A 24,057-nucleotide genomic window follows, 5' to 3' on the forward strand; every position below is an offset into this window, starting at 1 on the left:
TTGTGAGTTAGACCTGATTCCTTACGTTTTAAAAATCGCAAATATTTACAATTGCAATTACAATGATTATTTAGATAGCGCTAGCGCCAAAATCCAAAAGTTCTTTCCAAAAGTGAGAAAAATTCGTTATAAAATCAAGGATGTTAAAAATATGTACAAAAAAATGTGAAAATTAACTAGATATTAACTAAAAGTTGGTTTAAAAGGAAACGTTTTTAAAATATCAACTGAAGTATATTTCCTTCTTTCAATGGATTAAGAGTTCCATAATCTAGGAGAACAGTAAAGGCCCGTTTAAACGGTTTCAACATTTGGCTCAACATGCGTTCAACACAATTGTTGAACCAAGTGTCGGGGGCGTTTGAACAGGTCGTGAACATTGATGAAAGTGTAAAAAATGTTGAAAGCTTGTTGAAAGTGTGTTGAATCAAATATAAATTGGTTTAAACTTTCATTCAACATCGATTTAACATTTTCGTTGTTCTTGAAAATGTTGAATGCCGTTGAAACCGTTTAAACACTCCGTAATAGAACTCTGTCTCCACAACCCTACAGTCATTAGACAAAGGAGTAACTAATACCTTTTGTAGAAGAAGATCTAAGGTTGCGTACAGCGGTGTAAATTTAGAGTAGGCCTTGTATAAAAACAGGTGCTAAGTTATGAAGAGCTTTATAATTAAAGAGTCATTGAAAAAAAAAATACTTTGATCAATGGGAGCCGATGAAGATATCTTAGTTTGGACGAAACATCATCTATGATATATCAGCAAATGATACCAATATTATAAACCATGAAATGTTTTTACAAAGATTGGCTAGAAGCCTTCCTGAAATAAGTTAAGATGTATTCTAAACATTGTTTCTAATATAAAGAACAGCCTTTTGTTAGTCGACATCTCAGCCCCACAAAAAGAACCTCTAGCTAAATTTCAGTTTGTGTAAATTGACTAAGAACCTTAGTATTTTCTTTCGTTTGTTACGTGAAAAATAGGACAGAATTATTAATGCTATAAATATGTTATATATCAGTTATACTTTTACGTTATCAAAATAGCTGTTTAGTTATTGATTTTGTACTAACTATATGTATACCCTAAAGGATAACAACAGTACACACTCGACTGCGATTTACAACGTGTTAAGGAACCAGCATGAAGTTGCTTTCTTTTCTGCTGTTGGCGAGAACAGTGCTCAGTGCACCAGTGAATCCTGATGGTAAGAATTGCTGTTCTTTAAAAAACAAATTGCCTTGATTTGCTATTCCGGCAATAAAATAAATGTCGCGTCTCAATTTTCACGCCATTTAAACTCGCAGATTTTTAACCCTATTTCTGTTTACTGAAAGATCAGATGTCATCCTCCTTCGTCTTTTTCTTCTTCCTCTTCCGTTCTTCTTGACCTTCTTCATCATCATCAACATCATCATCATTGTCTTCTTCTTTTTCTCCTTATTCTACTTCTTTCTCTTCTCTCTATTTTTCGTTGGTAATGAAAAAACCCAAAAAACCTCACTTTGCCACCAAGACTATCCCTTTTAAAGCTCAGTAAAAAAAAAATCCGAATATTTTTCCAAGGTGAGTTCATGCATTTTAATCCAAAACAATTTGTTTCTCTCTATAAATATTTTTTCGGTTAGCAATTTTAAGCCAGCTTGTCAATCTGACATTTATCTCTAAGATTGCTGAAACGGCAGATCTCTCTCAATTACTTCCACGTTGTGAACGTAATGCTCCTTTACCCAAATTCCAGTCAGGATTCCGAAAATTCCACTCCACTGAAACTGCCTTGCTTTAGATTCAAAGCGATATTCTCATGTCCATTGACAATCAGGAATTACGATTCTAGTGGTACTCGATTTGGGCGCGGCTTTTCACACAATTGTCATCAATTTCTCCTTAGTGTACTTGGAAAGGATTTTAGAATCATTGGTTCAGCCCTTACCTGGTTCGCATCTTATCTGGCGGAGAGAAAGCAACGGGTTCTCATCAATGATAGTTCTTCTGATGAATTTCAATTACATTGCGGTGTCCCACAAGGCAGCTGTATGGGTCCTGTTTTGTTCATATTATACGTTTCGTGGCTCTATCACGTAATTGCTAACCCCCTTCCCTCAGCTTATGGATATGCCGATGACACGCAACTCTATCTCTCGTTCAGACCCGATAGCGGTTCTTCAAAAGACCTAGTCCTAGCTGCTATTGATTCCTGCGTTTCTGATGTCCATGCGTGGCTACTTTATAATCGACTGATAATAAACGATTCGAAAACTTAATTTCTAAATTAATTTCATCTTTGTTGCTGAATTACCATTCAGCCTCTCCATAGTGTTCGTAATTTGGGTTCCTGGTTCGATTCTAACATGTCCTCGTCGATTCACGTTGCCAAGACAATTTGTAGCAAGGCCTTCACTGGGTTGTATAAAATCCGCCAATGAAATTAGAAAATTCCTCAATCCTGAGTCGACGAAAACTATTATTCATGCATTAGTAAATTCACATTTGGACTGTTGCAACTCTCCTCTCTTTGGCATTCCTAAATATCAAACTGAACGTCTTCAGAAAGTGTTTAACGCAGCTGCTCGATAAATTTTTGGTATACCTAAATTTGATCATATTTCGTCTGCCTTATGCCACCTACATTGGCTTCCAGTTGTTTATCGTGTTCAGTTTAAACTCCTGCCTTAATCTATAAAGCTGTTAACGATCAAGCTCCACAATGCAAAAAGAACTGCTGTTCCCCCATTCCATTTCAGCCTATCGCCTACGCTCTTGTGACCAGGGACTTCTTTTTGTGCCGAAAACTAATCACAAGACCTTTGCATGGTGATCAGGCCTTTGCGCATTCTGGGCCATTACTTTGGAACAAACTCCATCTCGATATACGATCCAGTCCGAATGTTTCTATTTTAAAATCAAAGTTAAAAACATACCTTTTTAAGTAAGCATACTGTTTATTATGATAATTTTCACATCACTCCGCTTTGTTATATTGATTTCTATTATATACTGTAGAACGCTTTAGAATATTTTCCAATTTTATTATTATTATTATTATTATTATTATTATTATTATTATTATTATTATTATTATTATTATTATTATTATTATTATTATTATTATTGAGTTAGTTGCTACAAAGAAGGGCGAAAGCTTTGCGACTTCTATGTCATGGATCAGGGCAGGGGTGTCCTTTGCGTTGCTGAGATCAGCATTACTATGCTTGAGAGGTTCGCGAGCTACAAGGAGGATCCATCTAGAATTGACGGACATTCACTTTGACATCGAGCAAGGACAAGCAAATATTCGTTAAAAACATTGAGGACATAATTTTATTTTTTAGTTTTTCTTATTTTCTTGGTAGCCTTCCATTTGTTGTTTGGTTTTATTTTTTTTTTTTTTTGAAGATTTTTAACTTTGTATATATTATTTATCGATCAACGTCTTCGAATGAGTTTTGGATTTTTTATTACTATTATCATTAAGTTTTTGTATGGATATTCTTAGCATGAACTGCAGAATTATGAAGCGTTTTTTTTTTTTTCGATACCGATATTTTTATCACCTTTCTGTATTTGTTGTTTGTTTTTCTGCTAATAAAGTATTTTTATTATTATATAAAAATTTATTATTATTATTATTATTATTATTATTATTATTATTATTATTATTATTATTATTATTATTATTATTATTATTATTATTATTATTATTATTATTATTATAAACCATATGCATTGAATATTTGTGTGGTAAAGTTGTTATGTATGCTACTTAATTTGCAGAAAATCGGGGAATCGATGATCCTGACCTTTTTGAGGGAGACATGATCCTTACACCGGAACAACGAGGTTATGCCGAGATGGGATTGGATGTCCATACCCCAAACCGACAAAGCGCATCGATTAAGTCTGGACTTGTGGTCTACGAAATCGAACGAGCTCTTGGTAAGGTCTTGACAGGCATAAACAACATCAATAAATTTATCAATCAGTCAATTGTAACAGATCATGGGAAAGAGAGACGGGCAGACACAGATGCAAATGAAGTCACTGCCTGCTGTGATCATCACGTCTGATTAGGATCCGTAGTCCAAGAGCTTATGACACTTATATATCGACTTTTTTTTTCGAATTATTTTCTCATTAAACTAGAAATGTTCCATAGAAAATCCGACAATAAACATTCAAAGTGACGCTAGGATTTTGTTATGAGCCCGATGGCTAAAGTTTGGCCCAACGGTTATTGCCGGGAAAAATCTAGGAATGGCGGACATCGATCTCACGAACCATTTGTCCGAGATGTAACAGGTTAACGGAAAGTGGATTATCCTTTTTTAGTTCAGGCTGTTCAAATGTCGAATAGACTTCCCTTTGAGATATTTTTTTAAAGGAACAGTCATTGTTATCGCGGGATTCGAACACATGATGGTACTTCAGTACAAGCTTTCCACGTTCCAAGTTGTTCATGATTGTTCGAAACTTTCCTCTGCCGAACAGCGCAAAATTATGAACAAGTTGCCATCAAAACTATCCCAAAATCTCGATCCACCGATCGTCCGACCCTCCAATCTTTCCTAGCCCAAGTCTAACTCCCTAACCACTAGCGGACGTTTTGTGCCCACGGAAACTAATAAATCACTGCAATTTTAATCTGTTCTCCAGCTCAAAATCCCAGTGGAATGGCCGCTGTAATGGCAGGAATGGACGAATGGAAAACGAAAACATGTATAACCTTTAAAAAGAGGACAACAGAAGCAGATTACGTCTACTTCAAGCAAGGCACGGGGTAAGAGAAGTTTTGAAACAATTAAAATATGTGGATACGCACCTTAACAAAGCTAGCGCTTCTTCGATTTGGTCTTCTGAGATGTTTGGTATGAAGGATGTTTGTGTTAAATGCTTTGAGAAAACAGAGTGCTCGCTTGTTCAGACTTAATAATAATTGTATCTTGCATAGAAAAATTAATTCTACTCTTTCTTTGGCAGCTGTAGATCAAACGTGGGAAAAACAGGGGGACGACAGGACATCATTCTTATGGGTCCGGGATGCTGGACTAGGGGAATTGTTGCTCATGAAATAGGTAAGTTTTCCGTTTAATTAGCCTTTCCGGGTCCTACGATGTCTTGCTATTTAATGGCCATGACAACGACAAAGACCAAATGATGGATCAGAGAATTAAATTAACTCTGCAGAGTTAATTCTCTAATCCATCATTTGTGTCCTTAGTGCTGGTGGCACAACATTCATTTGTACTCTTCACATTCACATTGCCGCAATTACCACCATCAGTCACTGACAACTTGCTTCCGTCTGACCTCGTACTGGGAGCAACGGACGATCAAATCTAGAGGTTGTGGATTTGAATCCTGCTGTGGTCGGAGATTTTTTCTTTGCCTCGTGCGATCTCCGATTTTCTTACTAGGGTTAACGTTCAGTGGGAAATTCATGGATTCTCGTTAGCACTTTAACATACACTGCAGAATTAATTCTCTGTTCCACCATAAATGTCCTATACATAGTTATTATTACTGATAAAATCCTTTCTTTTTGCAGGGCATGCTATCGGTTTTTTCCATGAACAGTCCCGTCCGGACAGAGATGACTATGTTGTTATATTGATTAAAAACGTAGAACCAGGTGAATTTACGTTAATAGTCCATCCATCTATCTATAGCTCGACCTTCTGTAACGGTTTCAGTCACAGATGCTATCCAGCAAATGATACACTTGTTCAATGCAATTTCCCACTAGAGAATATGTTGCCCAGTTTCCGGCCACTTTGGTTTGAAATCGCTATAACTTTTTGTTTTGAACGGAAAATTTCAGTTTCCTCACAACGACAGTTGATTTATCTTCCTTTAAAATGCTGAAAGGTGGACGGCATTTGCTAAATATTAAAGAAACTATACCATTTTTCGCAAAACGATTAAGAAGCCCAGTTTCCGAAATAGATAAATTTTCCTTGAAATCACTCGACGTAAATCGACTTGATAGCCCCTTGATAATAGTAGTCGCGTTTGGTTTTCAATTCACTATTGAGGTATGCTTTCTCATTTGCCGTTTTTCTCAGTAATTAAGGTATGTATGACCTTTTGACTTTTACGTCGTATGTCGATAGACTACACAAACACGGATCACTTATATACTTTTATTCACGCAAAACATGCATTAGCTCTTGTTAATTCGTAACCTTTGTTACATCTACACATATATCATTAATTCATTAATTTTTCTAGCAGGAAATTTTAAAATTCAGTTCTTTCACTTTAATAAAGATAACAAGGTTTTGAGCAATGTGTTTTTTCGTGGCCGGAAACTGGGACATAAGGTCAAAATCTTAGCCGAGAGTGTGACTGCTAAATATTCAGGAGTTGCTACATTCTATCTGATAATGATAGACTATCTAATCATTTAATCATCTTTAACCGACTATTTGTCCAACAATTATGAAGCTTCTTTAGATATTTTCTGTGAACGACCTTTTCGTTTATCTACGGTAGTTTTGATGTGCAGCGAAAAGAGCAAAAGTTATGGTTACCGTGTACCTTCGATTTCAGGGGTGGCTTCAGTTAAACGGATATAGCGCCTCTCAGTTACATCACAGATACCCAAAACCCTATATCAAATTAAAGCTTATAGAACTGGGAATTCAAATATTTCACTGCTTTTTCAAGAAAGTAAATTCCCAGGTTTTCCGTAAAGTCGGAACTTGAAGGTCCAGGTCATCGTTCAAGAGTTCCAACTCAATGCGATTTTTATATTTTGGAAGTTTGTTTTTTTTCTCTAGGTCAGGATCCCAAAAGCTTAAAAAACGTGTCGGGGTTGAAATGGCTTTCAAGGAAAGAATTTTTAGAATTATCACATTCCCCGACACGTTTTTGTTGGTTATATATTTTTCTAGCACCTGGCCAAATTTTACTGAAATCGGCCAAATCATTGTTGAGTTGAAAGTGTCCCCTGCAAGCGAAAATTAAAATTTCAATTGAGAAAACAGCGCTTGAAAAAATATTCTCGCTACACAAACAAGTACCGCCCCATAACGCCTTTATGGAAAGTTAGCCAATCATTTTCCAAGCTACTTTTTCTTCCGGTCACCTCCTGTGAAAATTTTTTTCGCAGTTTTGCACGTACTCGCATTCCAGAGTAATCAACTCCTTCACCATTTTGTTGGGTATCTGCGGTGTTTGTTGTACGCGCACGTCGATTTCGTAATCTGCATTGTTATGGGAAAAAACGAAATGGGGACTGAAGCCGACCTCATCAAGCAAAGCTGTTGAGCCGAAGCAGAAGCGGCTGAGGAGGGTAAAATTATCAGCGCTACGGAGTTATCGGGGAACCACCGTAACCGCATGTATTGTCTCAGTCAAAACGAAAATTCTTGCTGCTCTACAGTCGTAAAAGCCGGAGAATAAATCTATTCGAGCGAAATATTGTTAAGGATAGCGAAGTTTCGAAATTGCTTATCGAAAGTTCGGGTGAAAATTCGCTCTTGAATGAACGTCCCAAATTGTTAATGCTACAAACAGGAAACAAGTATCCGTTTGACGCTTGAAAGAAAACGTTTAAACGGAACCGTTTAAAAGAGCTGACTCCGTTTAACGCTTAGGAAATTAGCGCAATACAGTAAGTCTTTGTGAAAACGCTACAAGCAAAAGCGGCGGCTTTCCTTTTACTAGTTATCTATCTTATAGCGACGGGTGACGTGAGAAAAGATCAAGACATAAAGATATGATTCTTAGCGTCATTTTTTCAATTGCTTTTTTGTTTTGTTTCCGCTTCCCGAGACTTGTAAGTTTTACGTACCCGAACACAAGTGATCTGATAACGTTAAGCCGCAAATAAAAAAAGGAAGCTCGTGAAGCGCGATTCACGGACTCGCGAATTGAAACATTAACAAGCCCGTCTCCAAATATTCGCTTCGCTGGAAGATTTTAACACCTTTACCTACTTTAAAGTGTAGCTTAAAGCTTTTGTCTTCTTTTATGTCAGTGTCGTACTCGAACAAACGCAAGTTCTTCCACTAAATACAGGATACTCGAAGTGCGAGAACGTGAGGGATTCAAGACTATAGAAAGACCCTTCGCGCAAATATCGCAACGGGTGGTTACACCGGCAGCAATATGCTGTCAATCAAAGTAAAATTTGACTTCCGTTGGAAATCGTTTACGTCCCAATTTCTCGGCAAATACTCACTCTTTTTCGAAAATTCTTTTTTTGTTTGTAAGAAATTACTGGGAAGTTTCTTTTTAACTACAAAAAATGAAAATCCAAAAATTTTCTCTCTGAAGGTACAAAGTAACTTTAATCGCTAAGCGCTTATTCACCTGAACAAAACTCCTTCTTCCTCGGCCGTTTCTTCTTCAAAATGAACGCCAAAACCATTAACCTACGGCCGAAATGTTTGTATTTCTTTTGGAATGCTTCGGTGGACGAAACTTTACAACTCCGACGAACATAACGGAAGTAATTAATTTTTGGCCGGAAATTGGTACAGGCCGGAAAGTGGACTAGAAACTGTAGCTCTCCCAGTGAGAATGACATTTATAATACAAAAAAAGGTACAACAGACCAGTTCTAGATAGCTCTAACAGATTTGTACGACGGACAGACATATAGAGAGTTCTTCGCACAGTTATCCCTACATCGACTGTCATGCCGGAAATTTCCAGTTCATCTTTCTCAACTAGTTTTCAAGTTTCCAGAGAAGAGTTCCAGCTTTGTTGGATTCTTTGATAAGTGGTTAGTGCTTTGTTTAGGCTCGCTGCTGGACCTCATCCGATCCCACAGCTGAATGCGTGGTATTTCCCTAAGCACCTATCAAACATTGATTGGCCCATGAGTTTTCCTCTGTCCTCTATATTGCCGACCATAACGAAGTGACCTGACTACCAAGGCGGTACAAAAATGGCACTTATGGAGCACATCTATGAAACAAGGTCAAGAGGGAGATACAGGCAATAAAATATTTATGAAAGAATAAAATTGCATTCATGGCAATATTATAACGTAAGTCTTAAATTTCTACTGATTCTCTGATACTTGGGTCGCTTTTAAAAACACACGCATGCACACACGGACGTTTAAAGCATCAAAAGAGGTTTAAAGATCCCAAAGCAATCACAGGGTATTCTTGGAACAAAGAAAAGAAAAATGTAGTTTTCTGAAGTAGAGTACACCAAATGGTGGTTGCATTTACCTAGTTCCACACTCTACCTTAAGGTTACCTTATACCTTCAGAGGTGTCTTCAGAGGTGTCTCGCGTCTAAGCGAAGTAGCGCGTCCGGTTTAAACTGTAGATACCTACACCCCTATATCAAATTAAAGCTGATAGAGCTGGCTATTCAACTAAACCAAGAATTTTGAAATAAAATGAATTGCCGATTTTTTAGCGCTGTTTTCTCGAATCAATTTTTTCACTTGGAGGACCCACTTCAAAGAGCTAAAACTCAAAGGGAATTTGTTCGTTTGCCTTCAAATTTGGACACTAGTTAGTTTAACATATAAACAACAAAACTGAGTCTAAGAATTTTTTTTTTCGAAATATTTTTTCGCCGAGAGCGATTTTTGTAAGATCACTCCACATTTGTTTCATCCTATTTCGAAAATGTTCTACAACTTTTCATTGCGATTGAATATGGCAAAACGCAAACACGTTTTTTTAGCACTTTGTGACCGGAAACTAAGGAGAAAATTAAATTAGCGAAAGGTGATTCGGACGCTCGCATTTAGAGGTCGTGAAAAATTCGAAAATTCGTTTTATTTCAAAATTCTTGGTATAGTTTGATAGCCAGCTCTATAACCTTTAATTTGATATAGGGGCTTAGGTATTTACAGTTTCAACTGGACGCGCTACATCGCTTGGACGCGAGACACCTCGGAAGGTATAGGGTAACCTTAAGCCAAGTTGTTTACTCTCATCGTAGTTCTCTAAACACGAGGTGCCTTATTAATATCCGAGATCTTTTTTAGGAAAAGAACATAATTTTCGTAAGTACTCCAGATTCAGGATTGATTCTCTTGGAACCCCATACGATTACAGAAGTGTGATGCACTATGGAGCCACAGCATTTACCAAAAATGGACTGCCCACAATACTTGTCAAGAGGGAAGGGGTATGTTACTAAGCCTATCTGAGCACTGTTGCAACGACGATTTCTTTTTGTTTTTTCTTTCTTTTTTTTGTTTTTTTTTTTTCTTTTTGAAAAACAAAAAAAAAACAGGCTCAAGCGTTTGTCTTAAAATACAATAAAAACAATTATCCTCTTTATGCGAGAAATTTCTTGGGACCAATTCCTGATTTCACAGAAGCCATTTTTTGCAGATGAGTTTAAATTATGTTTATGCATGTAAGAGGGTATGCGTGAGGGTGCCTGTTTCTCAGCTATCAATTAAAAGGGGCGGACCACAGTTAACCTCTAATTCTCACGTGTTTTGGGGGAGCGCTGTCCTACTCTTTAGCCGAATAGTGTCTCATCGGAGGAATTTTGGGAAGAATTTTCGAGTGATTCCAGTCAGCCTTTTTCGAGACCTTTCAACTCTGCTTCAATCATTTACTGTTGACTTTACGACTTCGAGAATCAAATTGTTAGGAACTCCGGGCCATTTTCGTTAGCAACTTATTCAATCTCCTGACATTAAAAACACAGTCATTTGCAAGTCATTTGCAAGTGCAATTCATGTCAGCAAACAGTTTTCTTAACACTTCTCAGTTATCAGTTAAAAAATGCAAAATTTCCCTATTTCTTTTTCGCCCAGTAATCTTGAAGATGAAACGCGATAGAAGAAAATATTACGTTATCACACATATTTCAGTTTCATGACTTGATATGTGATCTTCAAAAGTAAGGACTACCCAGTAACAAAGTGAGATTAAAAATTACTTTTGTGTGAACTGGCGTGAACATATCTTGCATGGACTTCCCTGAAATATTTACAACACATAATTGATATCTGTTTACCCATCTGCCTTTTACTTGTCTCATCTTATGTCGTATTCAGTTCCAGAACGTTATTGGACAGCGAAGGGGATTAAGCACTATTGACGCTAGGCAGGCGAACCTTCTATATAAAAATTGCGGTAAGGAATACACCAGCATTTATCAGGAAGACAATTGCGACTTCGTGAACAGTTTAACTCCTTTCCACCAGAATCAAACTCAGTCAATTCATGATTCTAACTGTGGGTTTGTGAGCAAATTTTTCAATATAAAAAAAAACCTTTTAAGCTCCAGTTTCCCCTGGTGCCGTTCGTTATGTTGTGCAAGTTAATTTCCTTTTTTGTGTCTGTGGATATCATATGGCTTAACGATTCATGATCAAATGAAGTCAGTAAGTGATATTTCCTTGGAGTGCTGATTGTTGTAAGTAATGCAAGGTAACTCTTATCTCAGATTACTGGTGTAGAAAGAATGAAAGCCACTGAAAGTCTTCCTTTGCTCTGGTATTACTGCTATGGCTTTTGAATTTGGTTTTGGTTTTGATTTTACCATTTTTTTTTTCTTATTTTAAATATGGCCACTTTGGGAGCAGTAGAGTGTCGTAAAAACATAGGTTGTGTCTCGCTGATTAACTAAGAACTACACCTGACGCAAACTACGGTTGACTTCAAAACGTTCAAATTGTTTTTCTGTTTTCTTTGGGGATACATCAACCTCGACTCTTTCTCCAACTACTGCCTACGGCATCATTATAACTCTATCTGTAAACGGAAAATACCATAATTAAAAGTTTCCGTCTTTTTTCTTATTTTAATCAGGGGCCAAAGCTAGTCCTCTGAGTACAACAGCACCACCACGAGCGGCACACACCAAGCAGGTTCCTGGACCCACAACGCAGAACTAGCGTAGAACGTAGGTGTGTCTGGCATAATTTAAGCTTTATTGTTAATTATTTTTTAATGCGTTAAACTTTTTTATTATTGTTATTATTATTATTATCATTATCATTATCATTATCATTATCATTATCATTATTATTATTATTATTATTATTATTATTATTATTATTATTATTATTATTATTAATTGTTCTTTATTCTTTTTATTGATTTATTTATTTCAGGAGCAAGCTTCTGTGGCCATACAGCTGCCTTGTCAAACGGACTTTGTTTCACAAAAATCATCCCTTTTCACATAAATGATATTGGAATAAGGACTAATAAGAGTAGTACATGTAAATTAACTCAATCTAATTAATCCATGTACACTTAAAAAAGGTAAATAAATTTAATGCTGTGCAAAACTGTTTGTTTCTTTTGGCTCAAACAATGATAAAGTAGTCTTCCTGTTTTGGCTACTAGTCAATCATGTGTTATACCCCGGACTTGTTCAAATGCTCAAGTGATCGGCCAATAACCAATCATGCCACTTTAAAGTTGATGTTACACGAGACGATTCACAACGACCATTTTAAACACGGAGCGATCCTATAAGACCAGGCTGAACCGTTCAGACTGTCAATCAAATATCCAAAACGCGCGTATCGGATTGGTTGATTACCAAAAATCTTTTTTTAGCACGTTCAAGTTCCCGCAACTTCAATTTGAAAGGACGTGACGAGTTGGTGGAAAAGCTGTTTTAGTTCGAATTATTTTGTTCAAAATCAATCCAACGAATATGGCTACAGGAGAGGAATTTAGAGAGTTAAGTAATCCGTCTATTTTGGGATCGGAAATTCATTTATCGGCTGGTAAAATCTTATCTTTTCGAGATATTTCCGAAATGATTAGGATAAAGTTCGTAAACAAACTCTGTCTCGAAATAGGTTGTTCTTCTGAAACCGGCTTCCGAGATGGAATCGCTTCAATCCTTTGTGTCGTTTAGTGGGGGAGAGATAAGTAAAGACACAAAGTCGCGGAAGCGAAGCCTAAAAGAAACAACGGAGCGGGAAACGGAGGAGAAAAGTGAAGTGTCTCAAGCGGCGAGCGATCGCACGCAAGACGACGGAGCTGATAATCTTTTTGAACCCAGCCTCTCTATTGCTTACTGTATATAATAAAACTTAGAATATATTTGGTACTGGCTAATTTTAATACTGATGAGAGAGCCATTGCCATTATCATTTCATCCATAAGATACATGAGAGCAACATCGGGCCGTGTTTTGTTGTTGATGAGTCGGTATCTGACCGATACACTTCGCTTTTAATTTACGCGGGATATCCGTCGCAGCATGTCTGTAGCAGAGTAATAAATGAAAGAAAAAACGTTATCATTTTTGTGGCCCCAACCTCACAGAATGAAGTTGCTTTTCATAACTAATGATGTAAACTTACAACTGGAAGGTTTACATGTCCTATGAATTATTTTAATCCCGAAAGGCTTGGAACGTGCAAGGAGCATTTGGGCGTCAGACATCTACCCAACTTTTATAAGAGAGTACCTCAAGCTGTGAAAGAGGGGTGGGGGAGGGGATTCACTCGGCCCATTTAATATAATGTGAATATGTGCAGAACGTTTTGGCATTTTCAAGAAAATTATCTCTTGTTTCATATTATAAAAAAAATGTACATTTAAAGGTCTTAGAATTATACACTACCCCCCCCCCCCACCCTCCCCCCACCCCCTGCACTCAGCCCTCTGTTTCAATTACCCTTAATGTAACCAGGCAAACATCAGCTGTGCATCATAGCATACCGTACAGGTGCACAAATATGGACATAATGGCGTAAAAATACGACAAAATAGGATGTATTAGGTTGTCGTCGAAACGTCTATGCTTAATGACTCTAATGCAATGAAGTGTTTAGGACGTCGAAGAGACGAGGACATATATTCATTGCGATCTACACTGCAATTTTTGTCAAGGTGGAATTGAGAGCAAAACTGAAACTTTCTTGATAACCATTTTCTAAACATAGCCTTTATACTGGCGGCATGTTATTCAATACCGCTCGTGTGCGCCCATAGCTAGATGAGTGCACGCCTGTGCTCCATGAAAGAGCACAACCAACCGGCCCATTCCTGTATCCCATTTTAAGAGCTGTGTTGTCAGAATATGAAATAGCCTTCATTTCAGTTTAATTATTTTCCCTTATTTCAGTTCTTTTTTTTATTTTTCGAGTAAGTAAGGTGAAAATTGAATAGGACGAAGGTACTACTTGGGCTCGTTTCACAATATTTTATTACTTATTAAAACACCCTGGGATTAAGCTAAGGGTTGCAGTAGTCTTGCTTGTAGTTTAGCTTAGTTTGTCTCGTTATTATTTTCATGTTTTGCGTGTGCGTGTTTTTTGAAATCGTTTACCTTTATCGCACTTCCTGCATGGCAGGAGTTCACTCCAACGAGTGCATCGCAATCGACATATTTGATGGTCGGGCTGGGTTAAGTTTTCGTCTTTGTTTAATACATTACTGAGATTTGAACTAATTTGAATTAACTTGAATTTAGTTTCTATAACGAATTTACTTTTGTTCGGTAATAAATGTTAGTGAAAAATTATAACTCAATAAATACACCTGAGCAGCAGACTCGTTAACAATTACTCACCGAAGCGGTAGTGTATAGTAAATACTTCCCGGAGTTTGATTATTTGATCGCTGGATTGCAATATGAAATCACCGGACGGTACTATATCATATAGAAAGTATTTCCTGGGTGCTATGAATAAAAAAATCAGCTATAACTGGAGGCATGGTATGCATGGTATCCATCGTTTATTAAATATCAGTGAGTCGGCCAAGAATAGCAAGTTTGATCAGAATAATTTCACCTCAACCGTCAACTGACGCTCAAAAAGAAAAACAAACAACAGTGCCTCGTGATTTTGCTGTAGAGAAGGAAAGCAACATGATCAGATGGATTATTTTAATTATTATACGTTGCGAAACACCTTATTATACGTTGTACACCTTCTTCAATTCTTGAAATAATGAAAAGCTTCTGAATATGTAACAATCCTTTAATTTCTATCAGCTAGCGAATCCCTTTTTTTGCATCACTTGTTTGTTTACTACTTATTTAACTTTTATTTTAGTCAATTCAGTTGTAAACACCAAATGTATTTGTATTTAGTTTCGTATAAACATACCTACCCGCCTCGACTAGCTTCAGCTATTTGCGGGTAGGTATATAAACACCTTGTAACTGTCTATTTTTAATAAAGTGTTGTTTGTTTGTACATCATTTTTCGGCTTACGGCCTTCACCCTCTAAAAAATTCGGTCATGCAGAAGTAGTTGCAAGTAATGGGCAGTCTTACGGGCTGCCATATCGCCTTACGAATGTTCGTGGTCATAAGATTTCCTGATGACTAATACAGTATTATTTTTTGTGCTTCAGCCGAAAATGCCAGAGCAATGGCCGCCATAACTGAAGGTATGGATGAATGGAGAACAAAGGCATGCATCCGCTTTGAAAAGAAAAGACCAGAAACAGTTAATAACATCTACTTCGTCGATGGTATTGGGTAAGAAGAGCTCTAAAACCAATCAAATATAACGAACGGATACCACCAAGGATCTTGGTGTTGGTTGTGAGTAGAACACCCCTGTCTTTTATGAAATTTGTTTCGCATCATGGTTGTTGCGCGCCCTTAAAAGACATAAAGAATCATTTTTGTATTAGTTCATTAGCATATTTCACTGTTTGGGTAATGTTTAAAACTTGTTGGTCTTCTTAGATATCCGTAACTTTTCAGTTTTCTTCTGCAGCTGTTCGTCAAACGTAGGAAGGACTGGAGGACGTCAGGATATCACTCTTGAAGGTCCATCATCTTGGAACAAGGGAACTGTTGCTCATAAAATTGGTAAATGTAACAATCGTTCCTTATTAATTAAAAAAAACACACACATACAAACGTTCTTGTGCTACAAGCAAGACTATAAACGTTAACGTTTAGATTTAGATTAGATTAATAAAGGGGCATTTTTAATATAATTAGAAAGACATCTGTTTATGAAGCACCGTTTAACCCTTTTCATCCCAACAACACATATATGTGACGAAAACACCGTTCTTGCTTCTATGAATTGCTCCCTGTTTAACTTAAGCTACAACGTCATGATAATGTGTGAATGACACCAGCTGATGTATATTTCTATCATCAATGCCAGCAAACCGACTACGCCTCCCGCATATCACCGTTCGTTTGGCAACAAAGTCCTAAATGCCAATTGTTCGGCCAAATAATAACATCAAAAATTACACTTATTTATCGTCAATTTTTAATCCAAATAATTTGTTCAAAAATGAAAAGTTTATATTTACAGCAAACCTCAAGGTCAGACCTTGGTATCTGACTGGAAGTTTTCCTCTCAACGCTTTCCGAGGGCTATACTTCAGCCATTTTATCAGACCCAGTCTTGCGTATCTCACGTTGCCTCGTTTACGCCCGAAAAGAATTCTGGGTAATAGCCCATTTTACAGTTGTGTGCTTGGTGACCTGGCCTTGGAGTGGAAGCGAGGCTGGGGGTGACCGTGTTTTGATACAAGCCTCACTGCTTTTCATATGTAGATCATGCTGTTCTTATGCTAACTAGTTTGCATTTACATATGAAAACCAGTGAGGTCTGTATCAAAACAAGGTCACCCCCAGCCTCGCTTCCAATCCAAGGCCAGGTCACTAAGCACACAACTGTAAAATGGCCTATTCAGCCATAGCGCGAGCGTAGAACTCCTGCTCTTTCCATTTCATAGTGTCGAGCCACTCAGTACCACCAGCAAAATTTCGAATCCGTTGAATATTTTACTAGTCCAAACTCGCCCAAATTGCCTTGGCAGGTCCTGGAATCCATCCACAAAACGGCCAGAGAGGCAACTTCACTCGTGGGCCTCCATGTCTGCTACACAGCATGTTTGGCGACTCAGTCAGCATGAAATCACCTCTCACTTCTGTTTTCTTTCAGAGGATTGCCTTTACCCACATTCCAGCTTAATGATGCCAGAATGGGGGTTTCTGCAGAGGAAAATGGCTCGAAAAACACTTATAAAGCGATGGTTTTACCAGATTCGTGCTCGTGCACTCGCTCGAAACAAACAACAACCGTCACTTGCATCACATGACAATTTAGCCTGAGCCCACAGTTTCTTAAGACCGCAGATATTTTTATTTCATTTCCATTTATGGAGAAATTAAGTGGCTCAGACTATTTATTGCCAAAAAGTCATTGAAAAAAATACCATACACCTGGCATTTAAAGGGTTAAATCAGCCCGATCCAGTTGATGGACGAGTGCTGTAAGGGCGGTCTCTGTTCCGCAGTAATCTGGATCGCGCAGGTAGCAATTAATTACTTCAAAGACACATTACAATGTTGTTGTTGTTGTTGTTGTTGGGCCTCTTTTACATTTCTTTTAAATAAATAAAAACGGTAGGTCACCAACTCAATTTTTTAGATAATTTGCAAAAAAACTGAAGTTTAGAGGTCTATTTGTTGGTGCCGAGCTGTATCCATGGAGACCACTCTGACGTAAGAACTAGTCTTGAAGTATTGCCAAACAACAGAGCTACAAAGATTATTACAGTTTGCCTACATAATTAGATACATTTTTATGACCTTTCATCACTTCACAAACACTGCAGGGATAAAAAAAATCCCTTACGAGCCTCCCTAATGGTAAATTTAGGATTAAAAAATTTCTCTTTGCAGGGCATGCTCTCGGTTTTTACCATGAACAGTCTCGTCCTGACAGAGATGACTATGTGGTAATATTGTTTGATAACATAATACAAGGTAATTTGATTAGGCCTCCCTGCCATAATTGAAATTGGCCTTTCAGGTTACTGTATTTAATTAGGCCTTTCACAGTTCGATGGGTGTGCTAACAAACTACATCCCAAAACAAGTCGAGGAAGCAAAGATAAAAACAAGCCGATGAATCTAAATTATGATGAACATTAGGTAATCATTGCTCGTATTGATGTCAAGTAACAGTATAATAACTTGAATTCCCATACAGTTCTTCAACAATTACCCTTGCGAAATCGCGCGAAATATCGCTTGATACTTAGCCCACGTGGCAGTAGGCCGGGTTGCTAAAATCAGGTAATATTCCGCAAGACTGAGCTGGACAATTGTTTTATTATTCAACACATTAAAGACAAAGCACAGTTTTATTGAAGAAAGCTGCCATTTATCTCATTTTTCGGTCATTTTCCTCCCTGAAACTTGACATCGCGTATATCACAAGATACTGATCTGTTCTGTTCATGGTGTACGGATGACGAATATTGATTGCACTATCACCATTTTTTGCCAGTGTTGCAATGTGTTGAATAATATTAAATATACGCGCAGCTCTGACAGGCACTAAATAGGTTATTACTATCAATAGCCGTCAAAGGGTTTCGATGATCCATAGGAAATCATATAGCAATCTTGGAATTATTAAAATAAAAGTAGAAAAGATATAATTTTGGCAAATAGAGCCTGATATGGTTCGTATTTTCGTACTATAAAGTCACAGTTAAGTAAAACACTTAATTTATTTGCTAATTTTCCCTTAACTTAGGCTTTGTTATTTAACATGCATGATAATAAGCAAAACAATTCCTTTTAGGCAAAGAACATAATTTTCTCAAGTACAGCAAATATTACATTGATTCTCTTGGCACACCACCACGAAAGCGTAATGCACTATTCAGAGAAAACATTCAGCAAGAATGGACTACCCACAATTCTGGTTAAGCAAAAAGAGGTAAGTTGTCATGGCAATCTGAATTCCATAGAGACTTTTTATCGACAAAAATGCATCTCTCGGAGTTAAGAAGAGGCCTATTTAGTTTTTTTCCTTCCAAGGGCAATCATCATGAGACCAACTCCTGAATTTGCCGAAGGTATTTTTTCACGTTAGTTCACTCATTGTATACGCACGTGGATTGCACTTCAACAAAAATCAAGAAAATTACTGAAGCCAAAATTATCAAGATATAATATAGAACAGCAGTACTCAATATTTGGATAATTTTACAAACACGCGTAGCAGAGCTTATATATATTTCAGGAAATACAAATATCACAAGCATAATTTTGTAAAGAAATAAACAAGCAAAGAATCCTAACAAAGTTCTATGCAAACAATATCAATTCTTTAGTGGCTTTGATCCCGGTGTTCAGGCAGGGTTTGACAGTTTTAATATAAAGGGATTCCAAGAAACAGAGCTGATAGAAATTACTGTTGATCGCGAGAATTGAAGCATTGCTTAGTATAGCATTGTGGATGTGATGGTTAAGGATGTTCTTCGGAGTTAGTTTCGTACTTTATTACTTACATTTGTCGGCTGGAAATGATTTTTGAATTCCTCGTAAACTTGACGTGAAGCCTACCCACCCCCTCCTCCCTTTTTTAAATTTTTTCCTGTTGCGACCTATTTGCTATCTAATTAGTCAGTCAGTCAGTCAGTCGACAGACAGACGGACAGTCAGACAGACCGAGATAGCTATCCCATCAATCTGACAGACAAAATGGAAAGTTACTCAATTAAAAAGTACGGACAGTCCATCCGTCAGCCAATCATCATTCACTACAATTAGCTTTTTTGTTTGAATTGTTGCATGTCCATTCCAGACGACGCTTCACACATGACCGAACCTTGAGTAAGAATTGATTTAAGTTCGAATCTGGAGCGACTTTGATAGTGTACTTTCTGTCGCACCTAATCCTCAAACCCTGAGGAAAAAAGAATTAAACACGTGTTAACCGACTCGCAAATACAGAAATTCTGTACAAACATGTTGGTTTTAATGTGTAATCATTAAATAGCAATAAAATATAAGATTTTAATTTTCTCGGTTTTTTTGGACGACTTTTTTCCAGTAATTTTAGCTGTAAATTCCAAATCTAATGTCAGGATGACAACAACAGGGAAAAACATCAGATTTATACCAAATTCCCTAAAAATGAAGCAAAAAGCCTGGCGAATCGAAAGCTAGGAACAAGCGATGATCGCGTTTGGAAGTTATTTCACGATTCAAACTTCATGCGAGACTTTTCCCCCTCTTTCGGGCTTTCAGTCGATCACAAACACCCTACCAACATAGAGTAGTTTTATTTATAAAATGCATTAGGTTCGGCACTTGAGAGGAGCGGCGTATGAATCAGCTGCCGCTCCAGTATCGCAAAATGCGGCAGATCCTATCGAACTCAATGATGTTTGCCGCACCAAATTAAAACTGCCGTGGTTGGTTGGTTGGTTGGTTGGTTGGTTGGTTGGTTGGTTGGTTACTGAGTTAGTTAAATTTGTCTTCTGTTTCATATAAGTACAAAGAGCGAATTCTCGTTTTAGTTCCGGACCGTTATTGGTCAGCCACTGGATATAAGTACATACGATGCGGTGTAGACGTTTTTACTTTACGGCTTTTGTGGTAAGAATAAACACGCTTTTATAATAATAAGTTCCTGAAGTGAACATTCAAATAAAAACCACTGAGAGGTTCTATCTTGCTTTACTGTTAATATTTTTTTAAAGTTTCTTTCTTTCTTTTTCTTTCTTATTTTTTCTATCGCCGATCCTTAATACTGTTCCATCTTCTACGCAAGTCAGTATTATCATATTTAGAAATGAAAAAGACGGAGTCTGTTCAGATCGTTTATTATAATCATAACGGTGTAAACACTAAAACTGTAGTCTTGAACCACTGTATTTTTAAATAGCACATACTATAGCAGAACTAGGTCATACAGATGTATATGCTTAGGTTCCTTTGTGTGATTATTTATTTTTAAAATTTATTTTTCTTAATCTTCGCCCTGATGGTGGACATTATCCTAAAACTACATACAGGATTTCCTGAACCTCCAACGCCACCTAAAACTACAACTTCCCCTCAAACCACATCAACGCCCAAGACTACAACTTCGCCTAAAAATACAACATCGACCGAAATTACAACCTCGCCTGAAACTACATCCCTGCCTAAAAACACAACATCGCCTGCTACAGCCACGACAAGGCATACAACTGCAACATCGCCTAGAACTACCATGATGTCGCCAAGTACCCAACCTTCTACGCAGAACTAGCCAGGAATGCAAGGAAAACGTAAGTATGCCAGAAACGTAAACAAGAAGACACTACGAGCCAGAATAAACTTCCTATGATTTCTAGAATGCGAAAATGCGATATGTTTCTTCCCAATTGCCAGTATGTTTGTTTCCTCTCGTCATGTCAGAAGATTCATAATGGAATCTCAACTCAACTTTTATACAACCGCAAAACGTCATGTTACATACACTGTAAAGAGTAACGACCCTCATTGCTTTCGAATCTAGCAGCCTTTTTTGTTTCCAACACTGGTCCCTCTGGGTGGCTAAAAGGTGTAGCGTATTTAGGTCGATCTATCCGGATAAGACCGTAATAAATACTATTTTATACTTCAACCCAAACTAGCAGTATGAGAAAAAAAAAGTTGTATGGTTTTACCAGCATTGAAATGAATGAGATTTGACACGCCTTATCACTGGTACTAAAATTATTTGCTTTGTTTGTTTGTTTGTTTTTGTTTTGTTTTGGTCACTAAACCGTGTGATGAACAGGTCATTGGAGAAGTGTTTTCCAGGTACCATAAAAAAAAATACAACACGTTGTGCGTAGTAATTGGCAGCAAGTAGTTATTCCATCTCACAATATATAAAATTATGCAAGCTATACATGTCATAATGCGGTGTATTTCGAAAATAGAAGAAAATGTTACTCGAAGCTGTGATTTTCAAATACCACCCTTAACTTGTCATTACGTTGGCCACTTGCTCTTTATAGCAGGAGTAATTTTGCTTCCTTTTGTTTCATTGTTTGATTGTTTACTTACCAGTTTTCTTCTTCTTTTATTTATTTCTTTATTTTTTTTTATTTTAGGCCACAGCCGTGTGACCAGACAGCCGTGTCAAATGGATTCTGTTTTACCAATGATCCTTCCTCTTACAGGAATGATCTAGAATTAGAACTAATTAAAAATACATAAAAGGCCCAAGTTCAACCGACGTGCATTTAAAGGATCTTAATTTCCGTGAATGTTAATAGTATCAATAGTGAAACTGAGAGGACTCAACCCCTAGACAATTCTTACTCTCCCGTGAGAGCTAGTTCTCTATCACCTGAGTCCAGCATTTGCTTAACTACCCAAAAATTGACGATTGACCGAAAACTGTTCCAATTATACCATTTGATGGTGAGATACAGTGGTTTTCTCGATTAAGAACACAAACTGAGGGAACTATTCTTTAAGCTCGTGATGTATGGCAACAATGTAACGATTCATGCTTCCCCTCACCACGTCGCATTAGCCACGCGGCTTATGAGCTTATGAGCCCATGACTTTGTACTTTGAACCTGATTTAACTTGCTTTAGTGTATAGCCGTTTTTAATTGTCAATTAGCTAAATAAACTAGAAAAGATTAAGAGTGCGTTATTTTTTATTTTCTCATGACTGTAGGCATTGCATCCTTCGTATTATAATCGTTGACCATTGCCTAGTTTTTGCAACGGTAGTGATCTCTGTTGATCTTTAGTGATTATATCAAAACCACTGATGCAGCTCTAACTTTGACACATTTCTCTGTTGATAAAAAAACGAACCAAGACCTGAGTATGAGCCTAAAGTAAAACAACGCTAACTCGAACTCGGTTCGAACTCTCCGCTAATTCAAACTAGTTTTATTTTCCCTTGGATCAAACGTACCCTGATAACTCGGGTTGTATTTTAAATTAAAACGTCCGTCCACAAACCTCAGAATTAACTTACTTACAGCTTATTCACGTGTTGAAATCTCTCATCTTTATTCATAACGTGATTGTAAGGTATGAAAACCGTCTTTTCAGAAGTCCGAGCCTTTGGCTTAAAAAAAATTTTTGGTTTGTCCTTTTAATATGTTCTCAACATTTTGGCTCAAACTCCCAAACTAAACATGCGCTTCTATTACAAAAATTACAAAATTATTGAGCCAACGATGCTCGTGGTTGTGAAACAATGATGAAAACCACGATATTTTATTAATTATGAGCAGAATGCTTAAAATTCATCACAAACCCGCTAACTCGAACCACTTTTGTCCCTTGGGAGTTTGAGTTACCCGGCCGTTCTTCTGTTGTTGAAGTTCATTGCCACCTCGCCTGGAGGGGCTCCAGGTACTCCCTTTATGTAAGCTATAGAGGGATATGCCCCCCCCCCCCCCCCTGAAATTTGATGTGGTTTTGCCTTCTGCTTGGAAATTGAGTAGAGTTTTCTAGTTGACGTCCAGAGCTTATAAACAATCATTTTTTTTCTTCGATCGAAAAAAGATAAAAAGAACATCGAGCTGGCATTTCGAATGACATGGCATTTGACTGCGATGAAAAGCCTCATAACTGAGTAATTTAGACTTGGCAACCTTCCTTCATTTAAACCTTACATGCTTTAAGTCCCGGGGGGGGGTACTCCCCTATATAAGCTATATAGGTATGTGCCGCCCCAAAGGGTATGGTTTTTGACCCGTTTTGGTCTGAAAATGGGTATAGATTTTGACAATTACGGTCTGAAATCGGGTCGGGTTTTCGGGGCGGGGAACATTTACGAAAGCTTACAAACATATTTTTCTACTCAGTACCTAACTGGAACGACTAACTGATAGCGAGAAAAAGAAATAGATAAACTATGTCATTCCAGCTTACTTTTACTTCTTGCGTCAACTTCCGTTCGGCACTGATGCATAATTATCAGGTCTTAAAACGGGTATGAATTTTAGAGGTCAGGTCTGAAAACGGGTGTGGAAAATGGCATGTTTAGGTCTGAAATAGGGTCGGGATTTGAAGACCCGGGCGGCACACCCTCACCAGGAAATTCCGAGGAGTACCCCCCCCCCCCCCCCCGGGCTTTAAGTATGGGAAAACAAAAAATAAGATTAGTCGCTGACAGATGGGCTTACAAATTTTTCCGTCAGGATTTGAACTCAAGACCGTTCCGTACTGAGTAATTTCGACTTGGCAACCTTTCTTCATTTAAACCTTACATGCTTTAAGTATGGTAAAACAAAAAATAAGATTAGTCGCTGACAGATGAGCTTACAAATTTTTCCGTCAGTATTTGAACTCAAGACCGTTCCGTAAGCTGTTGGCATGTACGCTCTACCACCGCTGAGTGTCACAC

General features: G+C 37.5%; 1 protein-coding gene across 1 annotated transcript; it reads left to right on the forward strand.

The window, feature by feature from the left end:
- Positions 1-1,151: 1,151 nt before the first annotated feature.
- On the forward strand, positions 1,152-11,841 carry LOC146477195 (zinc metalloproteinase nas-14-like). The gene is made up of 8 exons (XM_085113520.1): positions 1,152-1,215; positions 3,783-3,944; positions 4,662-4,785; positions 4,986-5,080; positions 5,554-5,637; positions 9,970-10,112; positions 11,005-11,077; positions 11,765-11,841. Exons 1-8 carry the CDS (start codon positions 1,152-1,154, stop codon positions 11,839-11,841), a joined length of 822 nt encoding a protein of 273 aa, XP_084969646.1.
- Positions 11,842-24,057: the final 12,216 nt, after the last annotated feature.

This window comes from Pavona decussata, unplaced genomic scaffold, assembly GCF_977016875.1.
Source record: "Pavona decussata unplaced genomic scaffold, jaPavDecu1.1 SCAFFOLD_71, whole genome shotgun sequence".
NCBI lineage: Eukaryota > Metazoa > Cnidaria > Anthozoa > Scleractinia > Agariciidae > Pavona > Pavona decussata.